The sequence below is a fragment of the Mustela putorius genome, unplaced genomic scaffold (assembly GCF_011764305.1).
Source record: "Mustela putorius furo isolate JIRA1106 unplaced genomic scaffold, ASM1176430v1.1 tig00000765_pilon_pilon_pilon, whole genome shotgun sequence".
In the NCBI taxonomy this organism is placed as follows: domain Eukaryota; kingdom Metazoa; phylum Chordata; class Mammalia; order Carnivora; family Mustelidae; genus Mustela; species Mustela putorius.
This window is the reverse complement of record NW_025421470.1, coordinates 3,264,885-3,286,836: the sequence shown is the minus strand read 5'-3', so window position 1 is coordinate 3,286,836 and position 21,952 is coordinate 3,264,885. Positions and strand designations below refer to the sequence as shown.

The window sequence follows — 21,952 nt, the reverse complement described above, 5'->3', positions numbered from 1 at the left end:
AACAAGCACAGATGCCAAAAATTCTAAATGAAGTATTAATAGATTGATTAATATCTACACAGGATAACATGATCAAAGCTTTATCTTAGAAACCAAGGTTGATTTAACATTCCAAGTTCAATTGGAATAAGCTAGCTCATTCGCTGAATAAAGAAGAAAAACAACATGATCATCTCAAAAGATGCAGAAAAAGCTTTTGATAAAATTCAGTACCCATTTTAACGAGTTTTTTTAAAAAAAAATCTCAGTGAATTAGTAGTAAAAAAAATTATTTAATATAATAAGGGGTACCTACACTAAACTTATACTCAGCCTGTCACTGGAGATCTTTGCCACAGTGATATGGCATGGAGAGGAAAAAAAAGTTGATAAATATTAAAAAGGAAGGGGGAAATTGGCATTTTTTGAAGATGAAAACTAACTAAGTACTTAAAAATCAAAAAGAATCTACAAAATATTAGAATTAATAAGTGATCTTGGCCAAACTGTTGGATGTGATGTCAATATATGAGAATCAATAATATTTCTATATTCTGACAACAAATGGAAATAGGAATTTTTTTAAACTACAGCAACACATAGGAATAAATTTGGTGATGGAAGTACAAGACCCTGAAGCCACAAAACACGACTAAGAGAAAGTAAATAGAGAGATATACCATATTCATGGAAGGGAAGAATCAATATTGTTAAAACTGACCCATAGATTCAACATAATCCCCCACAACCCCAGCAGGCCTATGTTTGTTGAAGATCAGCATGCTGTTTTTATGTTCTTAGTATTCCTTCTCTTTCCTTTGTAATATAAATTTTATTGAGGTTTAATTTACACACCCAATCTGAGGGTTTGGTCCCGTCGGTCTTGAAGACCTACAGTACATCCTTATCAGGATAGAGGACATTTCCATCACCCCAAAACTCTCTCAGACCCTCGCCTTGGGCAACCCCTTATCTGTTTCCTGTTTCATTTAAGTAGAATCATACAGTATATATGATCTTGAATCTGGCTTCTTTAAATCAAAACAATGTTGTCTGGAATTCATCCTGTTCTCTCACGAGACAGAAGTGTGTTGTTGCTATTGACAAGTGTTACTCGTGGACCGAAGGTGCATTCAGCAGTGGATGGATGTCTGGATTCCTTCTAGTTTGGGTCTACTGTGAATAAAGCCATCGTGGACGTTCACATAAAATCTTCATGCGGTCCCGCCTTTTTACCTCCCCTTGGTAGATAGCTAAATTTGTAGATTTGTTGCAGAGCCAATATATGTGGAACTGTACGAGGAACTGTCCAAACATTTTCCAAAATGCTGGGACAATGCCTAAGAGCTCCAAGTGTTCCACGGCCTTGTCAAAATGTAGTCCTGTCGATCTCTCCAACTTTTGCTCTTCTGGTAAGCGTGTTGGAGCTCTGGAACGCAAACCCCATGTGGGAACGGGGGTGGGGGATGCCATACCCCAGCACCCTGCAAAGAGAATTCTGAAAAACCAACATCTCATGCAAACAGGATATTAGCTATTGTCAGAAAGATCAAAAGGGCTTGAGGTTTTTCTTTACACTCTCAGGAAGCCTTGCCTGTCTCACTCTCTCTGGCTTTATCTATTCATTGCTGTCCGCAGGCAGGAAGAGATGGCAGCCGCGGAGACTCAGCTCTACGCCAAGGTCTCCAACAAGCACAAGGGCCGCAGCACTGCCTCACTCTTGGACCCCCTCCTGGGAATGGGCTTCCCGGCACATACTGCGTGAGTACTGTCCCCGGGCCCGCAGGCCCCTGGGGGTGTGTCCTAGGCCCCCAACCCTTCTGCCCGTTGTAGCACAACTGCCGGGAGCTCAGAGTGCTTGCTTCCTGCCCAAGGAGTGCACCTTGCAGGGCGAGATACTGTCTCAAAATAGGGCCCTTTTCTGCTTCTTCTAAACGACATGATCTGGATCTTTACAGACAAGCTCTGCTGGCTGGCAGGTCAAAGGACCCTGAAATGTAAAAAAAATTGGGAGTCATGTATTACTGGGACACCTCCATTTTTCCGGGTTTGGAGGAGTGTGGGCCTAGTCGTGCCCTCTCTGAGATGACACTACAAGTGTTTCTGACTCTCCATTGAAGGGGGCTCTTGAGAGAACCCCCAACAAGGATGTATTTCTAAGCGGTGCAGGGCAACCTTCATCTACAGGGGAAAATCTCTTCAATGTCTGATCAGTGAAAGAGATGGTTAGAAAGTGAGGGAACAGCACTGGCTCGATGCTGCTTACCCAAGGAGAAGGTCCCCACATGGAACATTTCAACCTTAAGAGCCACCGTGTCAGAGAGAGAAGTCCCTAAAAGCAATGAGCTATGATAAGGGCCTGGGGTACTAAGTTTTTACAGGCTTATTCCACACGGGGAAATGCATCAGAAGACCCGTTAAGAGGCACTAGACTACGCATCTAGTGTTCAGCTCAGGTCATGATCCTGGGGTCCTGGGACCGGACTCCCTGCGCCACGGGGGTCCTACTTCTCCCTCTCTCTGCCACTCCCCCTGTTTGTGCTCCTTCTGTCTCTCTGCCAAAGGAATAAATAAATTCTAAAAAAAAAAAAAAAAAAAAAAGGTACCTGTAAGTAACTTTGGATTGCGGAGGGACCAAAGGCTCCTTAAACATTAAAACAAAACCTGAGCAAATTGGCCGAAATCACTTGGGAGCTATACTCCTTGCTTTTCTAACCTAAATCAGAAACTTGTCACCTTCATACTAATGATAAACCAGGGATCTTTGACATAAGCCATGGAACCATGAGCCACCCCACCCGGGCACCTTCCCTCGGGTGCAGCCGGGGACATGGAGGCCCAAGAGCACAGGCAGTTGGGGAAGGCAGGACCCCCCTCTCGGCCCCTCTAAAGCCCATGCTTTACTATGCTACTGAAGCTGGAGGCAAACTCAGAATCCCTCGAAATGAAACCAAGGTCATCGCCGTCCGTGTCCACCAGCAGCAGCATGGGGCCTTGCCATGTTGCTTTGCTCGTTGACTCCAGAGACTTCCGGGCTCCGTTCCCGAGCGAGCTGCCTTAGTGAGCCGGCGTCCGTCCTGTCCAATTGGTCCCATTCAGCGAAACTTAATTCAGCGTGTGTGCGTCCTGGGTGACCGTGATGGGCGCAGCTCCGCTGGGCCTCAGGGACCGTGCGGGCTGGTGGAGGGACAAACAGACACAGGTCTGTAGAGATGAACCACGGTGCCCGGATGTGCAGTGGGGAGACAGCATGGGCTTCCCCGTCCACCTCCCTGGCAGGTTTGGGGAAGTTACCCCGGAGGAAGGACGTCTGAGCCAAGCTTGGGGGAGTCCGTGCTGTTTCTCTGGGGTGTGTCAGCACATGGCTGCCTTTTGTCATGGAGGTGCGTGTGCAAGCCAGGAGCCGGGGATGCGGCCCCTCACGGCCACCTTCTGGACCCGAGAGTGGGTTGACCTGGCTTCGGGGCGGGAGGCGGGGGCTGGCCGAGGAGGCAGGATTGCCGGCACGGTTGGAGCCGGTGCCCAGAACTGAAGGCGGGAGCGCCTGAGCGGGGAGGAATGAGCAGGTGTGCGTTTTCAGAAACCACAGTGATGCCACACGGAGACGGAGGCCCGGGCAGGGCATCCAGCTGCCAAGTCCAGCCGTCCTGGCCCTCATGGGGGCCCCCCAAAGGTCCCCTGTGCTGCAGGGCCTCCCCTGCCTCTCCCCTGCTTCCCCCAAGAACAGAAGGCAGATCTCTGAATGTTCCTCTCGTCTCCTGCAGGCTGAAGGCGTTGGCAGCTACGGGAAGAAAGACAGTGGAGGAGGCATGTGATTGGTGAGTAGGGCTGTCTCCGCAGACCTGCTGCGTACTTGGCTTTGAAAGCTCTGTTGGGTGGACCCGGGGAAGTGCCCCGCACACGCCAGGCGGCCAGAGACGGAGTCCCTGCGTATCCACCCAGAGCCAGAGAAAAGGAGAAAAGAATCAGCGTTTAAAATGGCAAACGGTGGAGAGAGATTGAAATTTGAACAAGCCTTTCTTCACCTTAAAATCCAAGTTTACCCAAATGGGACGATCAAAGAAGAAAGACATCCACGTGATCTGTTGAGTAGGGAGAATACGGAATAGAGCCCCGTCTCCGGCCACCCCGGATGGGGAGAGAGATTGCTGCTGGTCTGGATGCCCCCTGAGGCATCAGGGGCCAGGGAGTGAGGCCCGGGGGAGGAACTCGGGGTTCCAGGAGGCTCTGCCGCCAACCAGTTACGCACTCGGAAAGCCGCCCACTGCTTCAGGCCTCGGCTTTCTGCTCTGGGAGAATAGGTGCTGTTTTCTCTAGCTCCCGGCCCCGACGCAATGTGCCATGATGCTCTCATTCTGCCCCAAGGCGGGAAGTCCCCTCACGCTCTGTTCTGGAAAATCGCAGTAAAAACCAGGTCTCAGCTAGCTGGGTGCCCTCCCAGAGCAGGATGGCAAATACGGACAGTGGGTCTCTGAGGGGCCAGTACGTCCTCACTGGGAACCCCCTTTGTCCCCCAAAAATTCTACACCAAGGACAAATGATGTAACCCCTTTGCCAGTCAAAGGGAAACACCCAGGATCCTCTGGGCTGGGCTAACTCTAAATTTGAATTTCAAACAAAACCGACTGCCTCAAGGGCATGGTGACTTCCTGCAAGTCGCAGCTCAGCCAAGAGGACCGCAAGTCCCACTGAGACTTGGGGAGACAGTGGGGTCCCCAGGCTCTACCAGAGTGGGCCGACCTTCGCTAACCCGGGAAGTGCCATTTCAGATACCATTAAAAATGAACGGCAGCTTCAAGGGTCCACGTGGGTGAGCAGAAGGGCGGGTCTCTCCTTGTCCTGGCTGCGGCCTGCGGGTGCGCCAGCGTTGCCGCCCGCCGGGGACTTCCACGTCCATGTCCACGTCCAGGTTCACATCCGTGTCCAGGTCCTTGCCTTGGGAACATAGAAAGGGCCCAAGGAGCATGAACAAAGGTCTTGATTACTGTGAAATGAAACTGTTCACCGAGAAGCCGGCGTAGGCGTCCGGGAGTGGAACGGAAGAGGGAGACACCACCGGCGTGACGAGCGCGCACGGCCCTCGGAAGGGTCTTCCTGACACACCGGACCCTGCGCCCGCCCCCAGACAGGGATCAACCACAATAACACGGTGCGGACTACACACAACGCGACCCGCAGAATAATGTAAACCGTCGCTTAGGATCATAAAATACACACGCGCATGTTCTCTCCATGTGGGTTACTTAAGTTTCTGGAAGGAAAAGTGAACACTGAAGGAAGCATTGGCGCAGGACAGGGGGCGGAGCGCCCCCGTTGGTGTTTTGCTCCTAAGGCGACCCCGTGGGTGCCTGGCGCCTGTTCCCCCAGGGGCCACGCCCCGCCCCCTGAACTCAATATTGCGCCTCGGGCCTTTCTCTGCATCACGAGAAATTCTTTAAAACCGTGACTCCTGATGAATAATCCCAACATGAAATACCTCGCATGGGCCGTGTGACTTGCTTTCCCCTTCGGAGAAGTTTCTGGAAGTAGAATTGTCAGCTCAGATGGGGTGGGCCTTTGAAGGCTCTGGGTGTGGCCTGACGGTCTGATTTTTACAGACGTTCCACAGACCCACTGCCCCTTAGACACGTGGAGCAGAACCTTCTTCCCTTCAAAAATGTGTTAATTTGGCAAATGAGGAAACGTCGCCTCGTGGTTGTCTTAACTCTTGTTTCTGTATCGGTGAGAATGAACTCGAACTTGGGGTTGTGTATCATCTCTCCTTGTCCTTAAAATAACCGTCTGCATTCAAAGAAAGTATAGAATAGCCACCTACATTTTGTCCAGTTGTGTTTTGGTGGGGGGTTTGGTGGTGTTGACTTTTACACCACCAAACGTGAATGTTTTCTACAAGTTTTCTGGCCCCCAGGACTGAAGACCAGGCCAACTTCTCTCAGTCTTGGTCTTTGGCCGGGAATCAGACCAATGTGGGGCAGAGCCAGGGGTGAGGGGACCTGGCGCCACTCTGCGGCCACACCAGCCCTGGGCGCACTGAGCCTCGCCGAGAGGGGCTGGCGATGAGTGTGTGTGGCGTGGACGTGGCTGGCACTGAGTGGCCACGCTCCCCACGTGGGGCGATCGTCCCGCCGTCACGGCAGCGGGCATGAGCTCCCTGCTCTCTTGCAGGCTACGTTGTCACCGCAACGACCCATCTCTGGATGACCCCATCCCCCAGGAGTACGCCCTCTTCCTCTGCCCCACGGGAACCCTGCTGGAAAAGCTGCAGGAGTTCTGGAGGGAGAGCAAGCGTCAGTGCACGAAGAACCGAGCCCACGAGGTCTTCCCTCACATAACGCTTTGTGACTTCTTCACGGTGAGTCGGCCCCACGTGCCTTCAATGCCCCTTAACACGCCGCTGGGGGCAGCCCCCTGCGACATCTAGGCACTGCTGGAAGTCACTGAGGGCAGCCCGTGATCTATTTCCATGGTGGCCCGCAGCTGTCACACTGCTGGCCCCTTCGTGTGGGACACCCTTCACTCTTCTCATCTGGGCAACTCCTACGCATTCCTCAAAGCCCCGCTCACTTAGCCCCTCCCTCTGTTGAGTCTTGCCCTGCTCCCCAGGCAGAAGGGGCCGCCCTCTGTGCACCCACCATCGTGTTGTTTGTGTCTCTAGTGGCACTACGTGCTGTGACAATGTGTCTGGTGCTACCCTGCACCCCATACGAGACTGAATCCCTCAAGAGAAGGTAGATCCCTCCTCTTTGTACCCCGAGCCTAGCACAGTGCTTCAGAGCAGGTGTTTCGGAGATGTGTGACCTGAAGAATGGTGCTGCTGGCCCGTCCCAAAGGTCACAAACACGGGACTCTTCCCTGCTTCAGGGACCAGCCCTGGTCGAGAAGTCAGTCAAACAGGCAGCCTCACAGGGTCCAGGGAAGGTGAGGAGGACCTGGGCCCGCTCAGAAGAGAAGAAGCAGGCAGCCCAGGGAGGGAGGCAGGGAGGGACAGGCAGCCACCTCCTCTGCGGCCTCCCACGGGGCGAACGTGGGGACACTCCGTGGCCGGCCCCCTCGGCTGTCAGCAGCTTCCCCCATTTCAGGGGGCCCAGCAGGACCCGAAGACGCCCCGTCCCCAACTCCACAGCGTGCTTGGGAAGGGGGCTACAAGCCTCTGCAGGAGACCTTCCCAGCAGGTGCCCCGGGAGCCTGTGCGCCATCCCCGTCTGCGGGGAGGGGGGTCCCAAGGCACAGAACTTCTGGAGCCAAAACCAGGAAAGTCTCGGGCAAACCGGCGTGAGTAGGTCCCCTTCCTTTGCCAGTGACAGCGTTTGTGACAGTCAGACTCCTTCCCGGCATGTCCTGGGTAGCTCGTCAGGGAAAGGAAGGCCGTCCAGCCGGTGACAAAAGTAACCTTAGAAACGGGCGCGCTTCATCACGGCAGCCAGGGGTCCGGCTGGCCTGCCAGCTCCTCTTCCCAACCCCCGGGGACGCGTGCCCAGCACGCACATGTCCACAGACACTCAGAGACACACGCACTACGTGACACACAGAGACACAGACTTAGATACACACGCATGCCCCTTCCTTCTCCTGTGTCAGCCGCCCTGCCGACCCCCAACCTGGGCTGGCTGAGCCCCTTCTCTGGCAGGAGAGCAGCCGAGGGACCGAGGGTCTCCCTCTGGGCCATGAAAGGACAGCGTTCAGCCTCGCGGGCTGATGTCCCGCCGCAGCTCTGCCTGTACGACTCTGGGCTTCCAGACGGCTTCCCGGAGACCCAGAGACGCAAGCGGGACGGACAGTGACTTCTTCACGGTTACGCCTCGCGGGGTCACGCACTTTCCCAGGCCCCGCAAGGGCCACAAAGATGCGAGAGATGGACGAACGGAGTGAGGTGCTGGTCAGAAGGGGACATAAAAATGCATGTTACACTCTATGCATATTAATGCACATAATACATCTTGAAACCATAACGCGGTTGGGTCCGCGGAGGAGGAAAGGGGTTGTGAGAAATTTGGAGGGAGCCCGCTGCCGAGAAGAGCAGAGCTCGGGCTGATTTCCTGTGGGGAGGGGCAGGGGGCCGGCGGGGGAAGGGTCTGGGTTTCGCCGTGGTTTCACCATGGTCCCGTGTGGCCACGTGGCTCTTCCCCACGGAGGAAGGTCTTCAAGCCCAGGAAGTGGCTCGGGCAGCGCTGAGCCCCGGAACCAGGAGGGCGAGAGGGTGTGAGTGGGGAAGAGCCCCGAGGGCGCCAACGGTGTCCACGGCCCTGGCAGGCAGGCTGAGCAGTGTAGACAGCCCTCTGCAGGCCACAGGGGAGCACCTGCTGCCTCGGGGCGGAGCGAGGCATGGCATTAGGCAACATGGTCAGGCAGAAGTTGTGCAGGGAACGGGGGGCAGTGGGGAGACTGGGTCGGAGCCTGTGTTAGTCACGGCCCCCCAAGAAGCAGACCCCAAGGTGGAATTAGAAGGGCAAGAGGTTTATTTGGGAGAAACACCTGTGAATGGCAAAGAAGAAAGGGACAGGCAGGAGAGGGGAGGGGGACCGGGTGGCTCCGAGAAGGACAGCGGGCCGGCAGGGGGCCTGGGGGCTTGGCCCACTTCCAAGGAAACCACATCAGGGGCAGTGACTGGCTTGGTCACTGTGGGATGGTGGCCACATGCCAGGGACTTTGGCCACCGTCCTCCTCACTATGAGCTCTGGGCAGTGCATGAGCACGGCTGCCTCGGAGTCTACGGGAAACCTCCAGAAGCCGCATGATGCAACGCTGACCACAGCTGTGGGTTGAGTTGACATGACATGGAGGGACGGGAGGTAGCAACGGTGACAACGGGCTTCCAACCCAGACACTTAAGATATTCCATTCCGAAAGGAATTTTACCCGCCATCTCTAAGAAACTGAGGACCAGGTGATTGAACAAATCCATAACCCCAGTCCGTAACGTGGCGAGAGCACTGAGCCCAGCATCGCCCCCAGAAATAGGCTCGGTGGGGTGCACGATTTTTCTTAACCAAGTTCATAGTTGACCTTCTAACAAGAGGCGAGAAAACACACTCTGTCTCCTCTCCCTCAGTGCGAAGACCACAAGGTCGAGTGTCTGTATGAGGCTCTGAAGAGAGCTGGGGACAGGATCCTGGGTTCCTTCCCCGTGGTGCTCCCTCTGGTCCTGCACTCTTCCGTCAGCTATCTGGGCTTCTTCGTGAACGACGGCCCCGCAGACGTCATCCGGGAACTCGCCCTAACGTTCGCCACGGAAGCCTCTGTCTTGGCAGGTAGGCGGTCCTGGCCAGTTGCACAGGAAGGGCACAGTTAATAGGGAGTGACCGCTCTGTGTCTGGGGCCAGGCTTGCTCCTGGGGTACGGTGGGTTGGCTGCGCGGGGCGGGGCGGGGTGCGGGCTGCTCCTTACTTACTTCAGAGAGCAGACCCCGAGGACCCGCAGTCCCTTTCTTCTCTAAGTGGGAATACCTTTGTTTGCATCGATGTGGTTTCTCGGAGCACTTGGCACGTTCCAGCTGCCCGGGGAAATGGTCCCAGGAGGGGATGTTGAGTGGCCACGTGAAGGCCGTGGATTACAGGCCCATGTTGGGGGAGGGGGGCTCCCCAGCCCTAGGCCCACCTTGGGCAGATCCCCTCCTGGGGTCAGCGCTGTGTCTAAAACCAAGTCCTAGCTGGGTTTTGTTGATGTCTTAGGAAGGAGCACACTCTTCTCTGGTTGGCCTCTTGGGGAAGGATCGTCTGGACTCCCTCTGAGCGTCTGCAAATCTCCCTTCCCCCCAGCACCTGCGCTGGTCTGGAGATGGGCTCCAGCTGGGGTCGGTGGGAGGGACTCCGGACTTCCTCCCGGGTCTCTGGTCGGCGCCGGGCCTTCCTGAGCCTCATCAGCTCCACGACCCGCTCTTCCTTCCCTGCAAATTGGTGAGGGCTCTGACCCTTCCAGCATCAAGCCTGTTCCTGTGGCCCTTCCCCATCGGTCCTGGCACGGGGAAGGCACGCAGGGCTGTGACTCCAGGGACCCTGGCAGGGAGACCCCGCACTGCCCTCTGCAGGCGTCCAGCGGCCCCGATCTCAGATGCGCCTGGTCAGGGATCCAGCCACATCGGGAGGTCACTGAACCCCGGCTTTCAGCTAGGAGGCTGGCCTCTGGCCTCTGGGGTCCTACTTCCTGGGTGATAATCGGCTTAGCCTGCGTCTTTGCAGATCTGCGTCCTTTATATGGGCAAGAGTCGAGCGGTGGCTCTTTAATCTCCTTGCTTGCAAAGGACAACGTGGTCTCCTCGTGTCCTGTCGGCCCCTGGCCACGGAGCGGGCACAGCACCTCTCTTTTTTTTTTTTTTTTAAGATTTTATTTTTATTTATTTATTTGACAGACAGAGGTCGCAAGTAGGCAGAGAGGCAGGCAGAGAGAGAGGAGGAAGCAGGCTCCCTGTTAAGCAGAGAGCCCGATGCGGGGCTGGATCCCAGGACCCTGGGATCATGACCTGAGCCGAAGGCAGAGGTTTTAACCCACTGAGCCACCCAGGTGCCCCACCACCACCTCTCTTGATGCCTCACACCCCCCCCCCAACAGAGGTCTCATGGGCCCCATTTTAAAAGTGAAGAGACGGAGGCCTATGAAGAGTAGCCTGCCCAAGGTCACTGTCATGGAGTGAAAGGGACCCTAAAGTTCCCCTCCCCCCAGAACCATAGAGAAGGATTTTATTGGGCAACGGGGTCTCTGCAGATGTCATTAGTTAAGAAGAGGCCAGACTAGACTCAGGTAGGCCCCCCATTCAGTGACTGGTGTCCCTCTAAGAGAGGACAGGACACCCAGAGACGCGGGAGGAGGCCGTGGGCAAGGGAGGCAGAGATGTGAGGACGCGGCCACAAGCCAAGGAGCTCCAGGAGCCCTGGGAACCCCACGCGGCAGGAGGGACCCTGCCCAGAGCCTTCAGAAGGAAGGCAGGGCTGCCCACCCCTGGGTTTCGGACTTCTGGTCTCCAGGCTGTGAAAGAACATGTTTCTGTTGGTTCAAACCCCGCAGCCCGCGGCCATTTGTGAAAACAGGCCCAGGGGACCATGTCCCCTAAGCAGGGGTCAGAGCTGGAACATGGGTCCAGCCCTGTCTCGCTCGGCCCACCTGGGCTCCTGCTGACCCGCCCTGCGCTCCCACGGAGTGGCTGCAATGGCCCCGTCTCTTGCCCAGGCCCTCCACACCTGTGCCCAGGGCGGGACCCCGCGGGGTGGGGAGCCGCCGTCCCCTCCAGCGTGTCCTGCCTCCCTCGAAGGCAAGTGTGTTCTCCCTGCCACCGCGCCGTCGCCGGCGAAATGCCCCCACAGGCAGGGCCTGCAGAGAGCAGACCAGACAAGGCCCCATTCGGAAGTCATGCGTGGTTCACGGATCACTCGGAGGACAAGCGTGGGTCTCTCCCAGGCCACGTGACTCACGTGGCAAGGCCATCCTCCCCGCGGTGCTGAAACACCTCAGGGACGAATTTCCCCACCACCCACCCACGACCTCAATCTTGGCTTCTCTCCCCAACGGTTTCTCATTTGCCGCTAAAGGCTCATGTAGTGGGTGGGAGGCATCGGCGGGGCCACCGGGTCTGGGTCCAGGAAGCGATGGCAACAGCCGTGACATTTTCCAGGGGAGATCAGAGCCTGTCTGCTGTGTGTGTTGCCCAGGAGAGGGGCTCCAGGGGACCAGTATTTACTAAAAGACTCCCAGAGACGGGCATGAAGAGACTGGTTTCAGGGCAGCCCCAGCCGGGGGTGGTCCCTATCCCCAAACTGTCGCTGTCAGAACGAAAGCTGAGTCGGGCCAGGATGCTCCCAGGGTCACCCACCATCCGTCTACCCGATTCCAAGTCTGCGTGCTCCGTCGGTCTCTGCCTCCCTGGAACGTAAAGTCCTTTGTGGCACGGCTAAAAGCAGATCCTGGGCGACATCAGGGCCCTTGGGTCGCGGGGAGGAGCTGGGGCCCCCAAAATGACCCGGGGCTGGCTACTCCGAGGGCTTCCTGCTTCGCCAAAGGGACAGAAGCCGTAGCGATCCTGCCACGTTCGACACAGCTGAGTGGCCTGTGATGTTTTCTTGCTGAGATTCCGCAGCCGAACCAAACCCCACTGAGCTGCAGCACCAGCCTGTCGGGCCAGGCCGCTGCGTAAGGTGCCCATCGTGGGGAATGAAGGAGACGCTGTTCTCTGTGTCTGCTTTGGTCAACTGTTTGGGCAACGAGACGGCAAATCCCCAGGCTCCAAACACCCCCCAACCCATATCTCTACCCCTTCCCTGCCCCTTGTCAGATCCGCAGTCCCCAGCCATGCCCTCTGTAAGCTAAACTCAGCAGATGGCACATGAGGTGGGGGGGGTGGTCCTTGCCTTACCAAGAAAGCCCCCGTGCCGGGGGAGGGAGTGGGCAGAGGCAGGAAGCATCATGCGGAAAGGCTTTGCACCAGCAGTCCTGGGTGCTTGGCCCGCGTGGGTGCGTGGCACCGTGGAAAGGCAGTGCCACAGTGTGGGTTAAAGCGCTCACCACCCTTGTGTTTGCCCGACCTCCCAGACTGCACTGTGAAGCCTTGCACCAAGCAGCTGCATCTGACCTTGGCCCACAAGTTCTACCCCCACCACCAGAGGACGCTGGAGGAGCTGGCCAGAGCCATCCACCCGGGTCACAGCTGCCAGTGGACCGCCGCGCTCTACTCCCGAGATATGCGCTTTGTGCACTACCAGGTGAGCGAACCCCAGCCTGGGGGCCTCGGCCAGAGCAGCCTCGGTCGGCCAGTCCTCTCGGGCTAGATCCTCTGTGGAACAAGTGGCCGGTGAAGCCAGCAGAACACTGACCCCCGGGAGCCCTCCTCTGGAGGGATTTCAGGAAAAGGGAAACCATCCATTGTTTTTGTCTTCCTTTTTTTTTTTTTTTTTTTTCTTAATCATGTCCCCTTTTGTGCAATGTGGAACTTGCATTCTTTTATATCATTGCAAGACCCCAAGTTGAGTGGCTGACACGGAGAGAGGCAGTGCTCCAGTTCAGACCCAGGGAATTAGCGTGAGTGAATCCAGCGTGTTCTCTGTTGGGTGAGAAGCTACAAGTAATCCTGCCGAGGAAGGCAGATGTGAAAGTCGAATTATGCTCTGGGCTCTTTCCTATTAGAGATCAGTAGATAGTGATATGAGACAGAGAGATGATAGACAGACAGACAGACACCAGAATGCATGTCCGAACCTACCCAAGAATTCTGTGCCACCTTCTAGTATAGGTTTGATCTGTCATCGAAAGCCTTGGTGTGCCTTCCAGTTCCTGACGGGAAAGCCCTTGGTCTTTTGCAGACCCTCAGGGCCCTCTTCCAGTACAAACCTCAGAACGTGGACGAGCTGACGCTAAGCCCCGGCGACTACATCTTCGTGGACCCCACGCAGCAGGAGGAGGCCAGCGAGGGCTGGGTGATTGGGATCTCCCAGCGGACGGGCTGCCAGGGCTTCCTGCCCGAGAACTACACGGAGCCAGCCGGCGAGTCAGACACCTGGGTTAAGCACAGGTGAGTGCTGCCTGCGGCGGCCCCAACGTCTCTCTCCGGGTTAGTGTCGGAGACCGTCCCTCCCAAAACACGGGCTGCCATATCTGTATGCTTCTGGAACATTCCATCTCTGGTAAAAATTGCCTTCTCCAAGCTGGCAACATTACCCCTGCAGGTAAACAGTTACTATTTTGGCCGATTCACGGTTTTCTGCAGGTCATGTTTGGAAAACATGAATTACTCTATTTGGCTTCTGAGATCATAATCCCCAAATGACTATAAAAGTCACCTCCTTATTATGGACATAAGAGATCACAGAGATCCTAAACTTGGCTTTATTTATCGTTCTGCTCGATGTGTCGGCTGTAAAGCGCTAAGATGCGTGGCTGGTTTTCCGTCAGTCTATGGCAGATGACTGTGCACTTCCCAGCTAAAGCAACACACGTTCGTTTTCTCCTAGTTTTCATGCATCAGGAGTCTGGGCATGGCTTAGCTCCGGGTCTCACAAGGCTGCAGTCAGGTCTGGGCCAGGGCTGGGGTCTCATCTAAGCTCAGGGCCCTCCCCTTCCCGTGGTGTAGGCAGAACTCGTTTCCCAGAAGCCACAGGGCTCCTGGTGGTTCGCTTCTTCAAGTTCAGCTGGAGAATCGCTTCACTTGAGCTTTTTAGCGTCGTCTGGAGAGGCTGAGTGTGCTCAGAACCACCAGGTTCTGGTTCCTTTTGTTCCATTTTCTCACATGTGTTACTATGAGCAACAAGAGGAAAACAGGCCATGCCTTTAGCGCTGTGCTTGGAAACATTCCTAGCCCCACGCCCAGCCTCACTGCTGAAAGGTTCTGCTTTCCGCCCACATTCTCACTAAAGTTCTCCCCACTATATGGTAAGGCTCCCGCTTCCTCCGACTCCCTGCAGTGTATTCTCCCCAGCACCCACGTTACCTCCAACAGTCTGTCCAAGCCAGTTCCTGTATCAAGCGTCTCAAAATTCTCCCCACCTCCACCCGCTGCTCAGTCCCAGAATGGCTCCCATGTTTTAGGGATTTGTCCCAGCAACACCCCATGCCCGATACCAGACTCAGGGCCAGTTAAGGTTTACTCAGAGAGGCAGAACAGCAGAATAGTAATATATATATATATATATATATATATATATATATATAAAATATATGTACAAATTTATATATATTATTGTACATATTTAATACATATAGATACATATATAATATGAATACATTTCTAAAATACATACTATTTTATAGTTAATATACAAAAATGATTTCTTAGTAATACACTAGTTTCCGTTCATGTCATGTTACTTATATGGTGAGACATGTGTATGTTACACACCACGTGTATATGCATCCATTCGAGGATTTGTTACAAGGAAGTGCGTGTGTGACAGTGGGGACAAGAGGGGAGGGAGGGAGGGACCCAGTGGGAGGAACCATGATGGTAGAAGAGCTTGTCTCCGCGTGACAGTCGGGAGGGACTCCCCAGGCAGACAGGAGAGCAGATGCAGACACACCAGCTACTTGGAAACTCGGAGGTCAGGGAAGCCCTAAGCCTGTTTGAAAGACCTTCCAACTGGGTAAGTCAGGCCCCAGGAGATAACCTTGGGATTAATCGCTGGCTGGGACTTTAAGGACTTGCTCAGCAGCAAGCAGCTTAGGGATTGATTGGATGGCCAGGGAAGGGTGTGTGTACGTTTCCCACCATGACCTAAAAGGTCTGTAAAAGAGATCAAGAAATTATGAAATGATGTATTAGGGAAATAAGTGAGGATACATCCATACAACGGGGTACTCGCCCGTGTTTAAAAACAGTCACGAGGAAGTAATTTATGTGCTGATATGAAAAAATCCAAGACAGGTTACAGAACACCATGGTGAGCACAGGACTATTGGAGGGAAGGGGGAACTGGAACACAATCGACTGTACGTGTATGTGTGTGATGTGTATTTATATGCATGCCTGTCCCTTAAAGTTCCCTGGAAAGGAGCATCTCTCGAAACTTCCAACAGTGTGCCCGGGGAGGCGGGGGGCCGGGTCCGGGAGTGGAAGAGGACTTGGAAAGGAGACTGTTCTCTGCGGTCCATGATTTGTCAATATTTGAGCCTTATATATTCATTACTTATTCAAAATATAGATTCACCTCATTTCAAATTTAAGGAAAAGACTGTGAGGACATCAGGTCAAAGAGAATAAACAGGAGAAGTCAGACAATCCAGGGCTGGGGTTGCACACATCATGCAGGCCGGGTGGGGACCGCCTTCCCACACCTGATGCAGAAAGGGACACGGTTTCCACGAAATGATCACAGCCATCCCAGGTGTGGAAGACCAGAGGGGACATCTCTGAGCTTGTAGCCGTGCTGTTCCACTCGGGTGCTGTGACCTCCGTCGACCATCAGCCCACCTCCAACTCAACTTCAGCCTTTTTGCAATGGTTCTGGGAGACTTTGGATTCACTACATGACAAAATCACACCCCAAAATCTGTCCGTGACCTTGAAGAGGATGAGAGGTGACCAGCAGTGTACGGGGGGGGGGGGCGTGTCTTCATGAATCTTCGTGGCTTTCAATGCTCCACATAGAAGAACACATGTAGCATGATCTAGAACAAAGAGTGGAGAGGCCATGTGTGTTACAGCTTAGAGAACAGTCTGTCTTCTGGCCAAGCTGAGAAGACTTTCAACACTGAAGCCACACCCATCTAGTAATTTCCAAAACCACAGAGTGAGTTGGTGGTGAGTAACTCAGTTGTAAAAAGATGCTGTCAGAGGCTGAATATTCGATCTGCCACAGATTCCTGTGTTGAAGTCCTGGTCGCCAGCACCCCAGAATGTGACTGTAGAGATGGGGTCTCTATGGAGGGGATTAAGGAAGAATGAGGTCACTAGAGGGGCCCCCAGGCAGTCTGACCCATGTCCTGATGATAGGAGATCAGCTCACAGACACGCACAGAGGGAAACCACATGAGCACACACCACCCATTAGAGGGACCTCCAGAGGGGCCAGCCCTGTCCAAGCCTGGATCTCGGAACTTGAACTCGAATGGAGACAATAGATGTCTACTGGATCAGCCGGCCGGTCTCTGTTGCCATCTTATGTTTGCCCAGGAATCCAGGGATGTGGTCTGTAAAACCCCATAGACGGTAGCTACACCCCTTCTAAAAGCCAGGGAGAATTTGAATCCATCTACTCTGTGTTGTAAGTGGACCCTTAAGTTGTTCTCCTGAGAAAAAATGAAAAATAGTTAAATGTTAAGTTCTTTCCTTTCTCCTCTCATTGTAATCTTGATTTTATTTCATTTGAAAGACAAGCAAAAAAACAATTTGGTTTTCTCTCCAACTGTAGTTTTCACAGATGCTATTTATAGATAAGGAGGCTCTGTTGTGTGCACAGCGAGGCTTGAGCAGGGTAGCCACCCGCCTCATCCTCAGGAAGAGGAAACCCACCGACGTTTCCTTCGACAACAGGAGACTGTAAATGGGGCTCTGCTCCGGGAGGAGGGAGATGTCAATGGTTTGGACGTGGACGCCAGAGTTCCCAGAGCCCTGCAGCTCTCGGGACCTGGCCTCGGACGCTGAGAGTATGTGAGCAAAGGAAATCCACGTGAGCTAGATCTCGGTATGGGGAGTTTCCAGCACAACATGGGGGAAGGCGACAACCTGACTAGAGAAGGTACAACCTGCAGACAGTTAGAGAATGCGTTCACCAAATTCACCACATGGGCACAAATGGTCTGGGGCATGAGGTGGTGGTGGTGGAGGTGGAGGTGGCAGTGGTAGAGGTGGAGGTGGCAGTGGAAGGCTGGTGGCCAGAGGCTGGGGTGCGGGGCAAACACTCCTGAGGAACCCCAGGCTCTGGCCCTGGTCAGGTCTCAGCATGGACGCATCGGGACTAGCAGTGGTTCAGGAGAATCCAAGATATAGAAGTATCTATGGGAGAAACACTAACATTCCCACACGGAGGGAAGATGTAGACTCACACCACATTCATGGTTGAGGAAGACGAATTGGGAATGTATCACTTCCTCCTGGATTCACTGTATCTTCAGATTTAATGAAATTCCAGGAATAATCTCAACAGGATCATTTGCTGGAACTTCCCTGAATGTTTGAAAAGCATATCTGGCAAAATAAATGGAAGAAGAACTGAGAAAATGTTGAAAAATAAACATGATGAGAAGAGATATTTACTTCACACATATTAAAAACCTGTTATAAACTGAGGATTGAGTCCTGGTTTGAGGGAAGGAGGAAAAGCAGATCCATGGAGCAGAACATGTACCAGAGCAGAGACCGGGCCTGTTCACAGCTGCTGGAGCATCAGAAAGAGAAATGGGTATAAAATGAATGGTATTTTATGTGGTCTCCCCTCACACGCAGAACTCCAAGCCAAGAATTAAATGGAAACAGAAAATCATATAAAGTAAAAGGCACTTCAAGTGAATTTACTTCTGATTTCTGGACTGAGGAGAGCACTGAAAGCATGGAAGCAGCAGAAGGAGCCAGGAGACACCTGGCAATCGATGTTTAATAGTGACTATTAAGTGCTTAGAATGTAAGGCTTCTGGGTGTAGAAAACCATGCAGCAGACTCTAGTTGGAAGAGCAAGAGGAAACCATGCTCTTCAGAACACAGGAGGGAGAGCAGTGCATCCTTCCCAACCACCCCGGTGCGCGTGAGCCCGTTACCTCCCCCCGCAGTTCCTCTGTAGCCATGTCAGCTGTGGCCGGGCACTTCTGACCTCCAGCAGATTTGTCTCTGAAGTTTTCACTTCACCAAGAGGCCACCTACTGGATTCTCCACTTCTGGCCACTGTGGCAGGTGAACAGTCAGAAGAATATCCACCAGCTCTGGCCACCAGGCCGCCCACATGCAGCTTAGGCCCACATGCCTTTCTCCCCCATCAGACTGTGCTATGCAGTCTGAGCTCCTGCCCAGGGGTGCCAAGCCACCGTGGCCCACACCCCATCCCTCAGGGCATCCCAGGCCCTGCTAGGGCACCACGCCAGCACCACCTACCATTCCCAAGACTCTCTCTCATCATTCCCACCAGCAAACAAACACATGCTTATCTTAAAAACAAACAGAAACACAAACCCTTTTTTGTTTCCCTTTCTAATTACTGCTCTTTTTGTCTGTTCTGATGTAGATTTTAAGTTTTTTATGTATTTTTTAACATGGTAACTGTACTCTTGAATCCCCATCCCCCACTTAACCCATCCTCTTACCCACTTCCCCTTTGGTGACCATGGGTTTCTTCTCTGTAGTTAAGAGTTTGTTTCTTGGTTTCTCTCTGTCTCTGTCTGTCTTTCTTTTCCTCTTGCTTCTTTGTTTTGTTTCTTAAATTCCACACATGACTGAGATTATACGGTATTTGTCTTTCTCCAAATGATTATTTCATTCAGAATAATACTCTGTAGCTCCACCCATGTCATTGGAAATGGCAAAACTTTGTTCTTTTTTATGACTGAGTAATATTCCACTGTGTATAAATACCACATCTTCTTTATCCATTCATCAGCTGATGGACACTTGGGTTGTTTCCATATCTTGGCTACTGTAAATACTTCTGCTATAACCATCAGGGTGCATGGGCCCTTTGAATCAGAATTTTTGTATCCTTTGGTTAAATATTTAGTAGTATAATTGCTGGATGGTAGGGTAGTTTAATTTTTAACTTCTTGAGGAGCCTCCATACTGTTCTCCAGACTGGCTACAGCAGTTTGCATTCCCACCGACAGTGCACAAGGGTTCCCCTTTCTCTACACCCTCATCAACACTTGTTTCTTGTGTTTGATTTTAGCCATCTTGACAAGTGTGAGGCGGTATCTCATTGTAGTTTGGATTTGCATTCCCCTGATGATGAGTGATGTTGAACATCTTTTCATGTGTCTGTTGGCCATCTGGATATCTTCTTTGAAGAAATGTCTGTTCATGTCTTCTGCCCATTTTTCATTGGATTATTTGTGTTTTGGGTGTTGATTGTAGATTATTTTAAAATAGAATTTATAAAGATGTCTCCCCTTTATAAGTTCCCCTGGGGAACTTGGCCATTTGCTTATTCTTAGAGGATGTAAGTGACCGTTCACTCTCCTCTTCTGGCCCTTCCCCCATTCCTTCCAGACACACTCGATGCCCCTCATGTCCCGGAGTTCACGTGGCTCTGCTTAGCTGTCATCTTCTCCCTCCGTCCCCCCAAGTCCCCTAAATGTGTGCCCACCTCATGGCATCTTTCTTGGTTCCTTGGACAAGTGGCAATTTCCTCATCACCCACAACTTCTCAGGCCCTGTTTTACCCACCATCCTCCTAAATCACCCACTCCTTTCCTATGTGTTTCCCATCCCTGTGTCCCTGCCACACCTATCTTCACACCTTTGCTATTTTAGAAGGTGAATCTATGTAGATATGTGCCCTGGTTTGCCTGGGCCACATGCCACATCCGCCAGCCTGGGGGCTTAAACAACAGACATCTCTCCTCTCACAGTCGCAGGCTGCAAGTCCAAGGTCAGGGTGTGGGCAGGGCTGGTCTCCAGAGGCCTCTCTCCTTGGCGTATAGATGGCCACCTTCCTGATGCCTCTTCATGGTCTTTCCTCTGGGCCAGCATCCTTGGTGTTTCTTCATACTTCCTTGTCTCCTCTTATAAAATAGAATTGGGCTACCCTACCTGGCCTCATTTTACCTTATTTAAAAACCCTGTTTCCAATAGAGTCACTCTGAGATGAGGGGGGTCAGGACTGTAAATGTCGAGGGGACGCAGTTCAGCCCACAAGGGGATTTACTCGGGATTTGTTATGTGCTGAGCCCTGGGCTCTTTGAACACCCGGTTGTGTTTCATGCTTGACCTTCCCTGCCCATCCTGTCATGCACGTCCCCACGCACATGCATGACCAGATGCAGACAGCTGCCTCCCTGTGTCTTCATGGCAAGAGCATACTTGTTTCTTCTCCCGCAGGACTTACACCTTCAGCCTGGCCATGGACCTGATGTCCAGAAAGGACGGTGAGGCCAGCAGCCGGCGAAACGGGGAACCCCACCCCTCACAGACATCAAGGGACATCAGCAGCATCCAAGCTTTACAGGTGACAGAATTCTCTGTTTTATAAGATGAGCGAAGGGAAGCCACACTTTCTATTAACTCCATGGTAGTCTTGGCCCCTCGGTACACCTACAGACCCAGATGTCTCTGCAACACACTCTGCTCTGTAGTGCAGAGACATTGGCCGTGCTGCTCCATCCACCCCGGGGCAGAGGCGTGGACCCCCCCATACCATGAGCCAGGTTGTGAGCTCCTGAAGGCAGCCTTCTGGATGTCGCAGGAACACACAGCACATGTCTATAACTCAGTGGGTCATGGTGCCAGAACAAGGGGCAGGGAATATTTGGGACACAGCCCTGCCCAGAATCCCAGACTCTTATGCCAATTGTTTCATCAGCACGCTGTGTGGCCCTGAAGAAGTCACCTGCCCCAGGGCACCAAAGATGGGGGTCTTTCAAGTCAGTACTGGGGGAGAAAAGGGGGCTGGTCCTTGGTAACTCGGAAGGCAGGCAGCCACATGGCCAGGCTCTGGGGCACAGCAGGGACACATGAGCCCTTCCACCTGTGTGGGGCATGTCCAGGAGGAAAGGCTACCTGCAGGGCCTCCATGAAGCAGACAGCCCCTCCCCCAAAGCAAACAAGTGACATGGTGTCCCTGGCGCCATCTGGGTGGTGGGCAGTCTGGCCTTCCGGCTCCTTACACAGGAACCCCCAGGGGGGCAGGGCAACTCCTGCAACTAGCCCGTGACCCCTTCCCACCTCAGGGGAGATGCCTCTCTGACCACGTCGTTTCCGAAGGGGTCCCTCCACGCCCTGGGTCCCGTGCCCCCACAGCACATGAGGATTTCAGCATAGCCACCTCCAACTGCATGGGAGATGTTAGTCCCCATTTCACGGACTGAAGACTGAGACCCATGGAGGGTAGGAAGCTTGCAGGGGATAATCAGGCACCTAAGCATCCCGGAACTTTGTTGTTTGGGAGGATCACATGGGGCCAGGTACCCACCGCAGGCCAGGCCCTCGGTGCTGAGAGTCTGTCCCTCCGCAGAGGGCAGGGCCACGATGTCTGGCTCATCCCTGTGTCCTCGGCCCCTGGCTCAGGGCCTGGCTTGCAAGTCTCATTGGGTGAATCACAGAATGACCTACTGAACACCCTAATCAGAACTCATGATCCAATCGCCCTAAATCCAAAACTCACCCTCCTTCCCCAAGAAGCCATCCGCCCTCCAGGCTGGGGTGTGCTGGGTCCAGACAAGGGCTGAGCACCAGACGCTGACCCCAGGAAGGCCACAGAGCGTCCCCGTCAGACAGGTCTTCAGTTGGAGGGAACACCCCAGGCCGAGCGGCTGCCAGGCAGAAGCCAGAGACAAACAAAAACAGGGCTTCCCGGTCCAGACTGCCCAGACTCTGGAAGGCACAGCAGAGGCCGGACTGGGCCCCTTAGTGGGGTGCAGGAGA

The 21,952-nt window shown here is 53.5% G+C and overlaps 1 protein-coding gene across 4 annotated transcripts in view; it reads left to right on the top strand.

The window, feature by feature from the left end:
* The first annotated feature begins 1,577 nt into the window (after positions 1-1,577).
* UBASH3A (ubiquitin associated and SH3 domain containing A) overlaps positions 1,578-21,952 on the top strand; it is a 43,152-nt gene continuing 22,777 nt past the window's right edge. For 3 of the 4 annotated variants that reach the window (XR_006607915.1, XM_045084440.1, XM_045084439.1), the window contains exons 1-7: positions 1,579-1,740; positions 3,744-3,797; positions 6,145-6,331; positions 9,029-9,227; positions 12,496-12,665; positions 13,263-13,471; positions 20,411-20,537. Coding sequence is in view for 3 of the 4 variants with exons in the window: in XM_045084440.1 (XP_044940375.1) it covers positions 1,628-1,740; positions 3,744-3,797; positions 6,145-6,331; positions 9,029-9,227; positions 12,496-12,665; positions 13,263-13,471; positions 20,411-20,537 (1,059 nt within the window). In the remaining variant the exon portion in view is untranslated. Of the gene's footprint in view, positions 1,741-3,743; positions 3,798-6,144; positions 6,332-9,028; positions 9,228-12,495; positions 12,666-13,262; positions 13,472-20,410; positions 20,538-21,952 lie in introns of all 4 variants that reach the window. The other variant, XM_045084441.1, reaches the window with a different exon arrangement.